Source organism: Gadus chalcogrammus, chromosome 2 (assembly GCF_026213295.1).
Source record: "Gadus chalcogrammus isolate NIFS_2021 chromosome 2, NIFS_Gcha_1.0, whole genome shotgun sequence".
NCBI classification, from domain to species: Eukaryota; Metazoa; Chordata; class Actinopteri; order Gadiformes; family Gadidae; genus Gadus; species Gadus chalcogrammus.
In genome coordinates, this window is record NC_079413.1 from 1,632,101 (window position 1) to 1,634,600 (window position 2,500).

The 2,500-nt window shown below is 42.8% G+C and overlaps 1 protein-coding gene and 1 long non-coding RNA gene across 5 annotated transcripts in view; one reads left to right on the plus strand and one right to left on the minus strand.

The window, feature by feature from the left end:
- The window catches only part of si:ch211-51c14.1 (protein kinase C and casein kinase substrate in neurons protein 2), a 38,769-nt gene that overhangs the window by 21,383 nt on the left and 14,886 nt on the right, over window positions 1-2,500 (minus strand). The window contains exons 9-10 of one of the 4 annotated variants that reach the window (XM_056610118.1): window positions 2,155-2,234; window positions 933-1,740 (exon numbers count right to left, since the gene is read on the minus strand). The exons of the other annotated variants lie outside the window; for them this stretch is intronic. Of the exons in view, the coding sequence (XP_056466093.1) occupies window positions 1,631-1,740; window positions 2,155-2,234 (190 nt within the window). The 3' untranslated portion in view covers window positions 933-1,630. Of the gene's footprint in view, window positions 1-932; window positions 1,741-2,154; window positions 2,235-2,500 lie in introns of those variants that run through there. 4 annotated transcript variants of the gene reach the window in all.
- Window positions 1-2,500, plus strand: part of LOC130406059 (uncharacterized) — a 24,692-nt gene that overhangs the window by 3,287 nt on the left and 18,905 nt on the right. The window lies entirely within an intron of this gene.

The following is a 2,500-nucleotide window of genomic DNA, read 5'->3' on the forward strand; positions in this document are numbered from 1 at the left end:
GCATGGTGTACAGAGCAGACAGTACTGAAACAAGATTACTAAACATGGGCTACATTTGGCAAAGTCGCAATTTGTGGCTTAAATAGCGATACAGAGAGATAGAGATAAAGAGAGCGATATTACAATTCACTTATTGACTTACTATGATTCTATCTATCTTTCTATCTTTGTGAATGTATAAAGCCAGCAGGGCACAGTGAAATCCTCTTTGCATTAAAGCTACTGTAAAGCATCAGCATTTTGATAGCACAAATGTTTATTGATCAGAATAAGCTTAAAAGACAAATCTGGTGTAAAATGGATTTGTGATATTTTTGGTATGATAACGAGTTGGAATGTTCTCTTTGGAGCAAAAAAGCACATATAGACGCATTCTTCAGTTGGCTGTTTTTATTTTATTTTTTTCGATTCTATCAAAACGCTATAAACTTGGAACGATAGGGGCATGTGTTATGGTAAAAACTAAATCGCTATTTTAAACCACTTAAAACGCTAGAAGTAGCCCGACATTTCTTTGGTAGTATAATAAGGGTCTTAACATATAAAAAGGGCATTGATAACTTTGTAAGTGTACAGATTGTTTATTAAAAAGGACATTTTATACAAACATTACAAACAGTAGTTCATCCGTTTTTAAGAATCGATAAGTAGATTGGCAAACACAGAGCTTGCGTGTTGTTGATGGATGGCACAATCTCTGTGCTCGTCAATCTACTCATCGAGTCAACCAAGATGGCGTCGACGGGTGAACCTCTGATGGTAATTGGTGTATAAAATGTCCTTTTTAATAAACAATCTGTACGCTTACAAAGTCTTATCAATGCCTCGTTTTATATGTTAAGACCCTTATTATACTACCAAAGGAATGCCAGGCTACTTCTAGCGTTTTAAGTGGTTTAAAATAACGATTTAGTTTTTACCATAACACATGCCCCTATCGTTCCAAGTTAATAGCATTTTGATAGGATCGGCTAAAAACAGCGTTTTGATAGAATCAGCTGTTTTGCGCTTTTTTTCTCCAAAACAAACATTCCAATTCGTTATCATACCAAACATATCCCAAATCCATTTTAGACCAGATTTGTCCTTTAAGGGCAGTGGTTTCAGCACTGATTGAAAGCTCTCTTAATAACATCTTGTTCCTTCAATATCCAGCATGTTTCTGCCCCAATGTACATCAACGCACTGTTCCTAAATCGAATACGAGTGATGAACGCATACAAAATATATACGTACACATATATCTATATATATACCGTAGATATATATATTAAAAGATTTATTAACTTATTTCTCGGTTCACACGTCCTGGTAGTTTCTGGTTTCCCGGGTGGGGGTGAGGGCGTGTGACTCAGAGCTGAGCTTCTAATCACACACCGGATCTTTGGCTAAGTGCTACATTACCTCTGATGGCTTCACCGATGAGGATGAGGTGGTCCATGGCAACACCCCCGCAACACCACCAGCATCCCAGCACCACCGTCCAAACACCACCACCACAAACAACTGTCTCTGTCCCCTCTGGCCCGCGGTTAAGACTCCGAACACACTCGTGGGTACGCCATCGGTTTCACGTCGACGCTGATGCTGATGCTGGACGGGTTGCCATGGAGACGGGCGGTGACACGGCCTAGACGGCCTCTACGTAGTTGGCCGGGTACAGCCCCTCGCGACCCCCCTCCAGGACCCCCCGACACCATCCCTGGTCGTCCTCGTCCTCGATCTTCAGGAACTCCTCGCCTGGAACGGAGGAGCCGTACCGACAAGGGTCAAAGGTCAGAGGTCAAAGGTCAAGGTTTATCGGCTGATGGAGCGTCTTGTCGGGCAGCTTCGGTGATTCAGTACTCGGAACAGCGAGGATAAGCACGACGCGAACCGCAAATTAACACAGTCTCTACGCTACAAATAGAAAAGACAGCGAGAAATAGTGTGGCATATTGAATATAGGGCATATAGATGATGCACCCTCCAAATGAGGGTGCATTGGAAATCTAGTAAGGCTGCATGCATATTTTTGTGTCGTTGGATAAATCCACTGTTTTGTACCATCGGGACTCTGGATTTAATCGGTATAAACCCAGCTAGTACAGTGCCTCAGAACCAGACTCCCAGAGTCTGTATTGTGTGTATTTGTGTGTATCTGTGTGTTGGTACCTGATTTAAAGGTGAGCTCATCAGTCTCCTGGCCATCGTAGTCGTACAGCGCTCGAACCTTCACCCCCCCGATCATCGTACTGCGGGCCAGAGAGGTACACACAGATTACCCACACACCAGATGGACCAACACAACGCACCACGGCTCATCACAACACCACACAGTCCATATGGTTCAACACAACATCACACACACACACACACACACCATATCACCATCATTTAACAAAACAAAACACAACACACAAACACAGACACACACCATATCATCTAACAAAACACAACAACACACAAACACAGACACACACCATATGGTCTAACACAACACATCAAAACACACAGACAC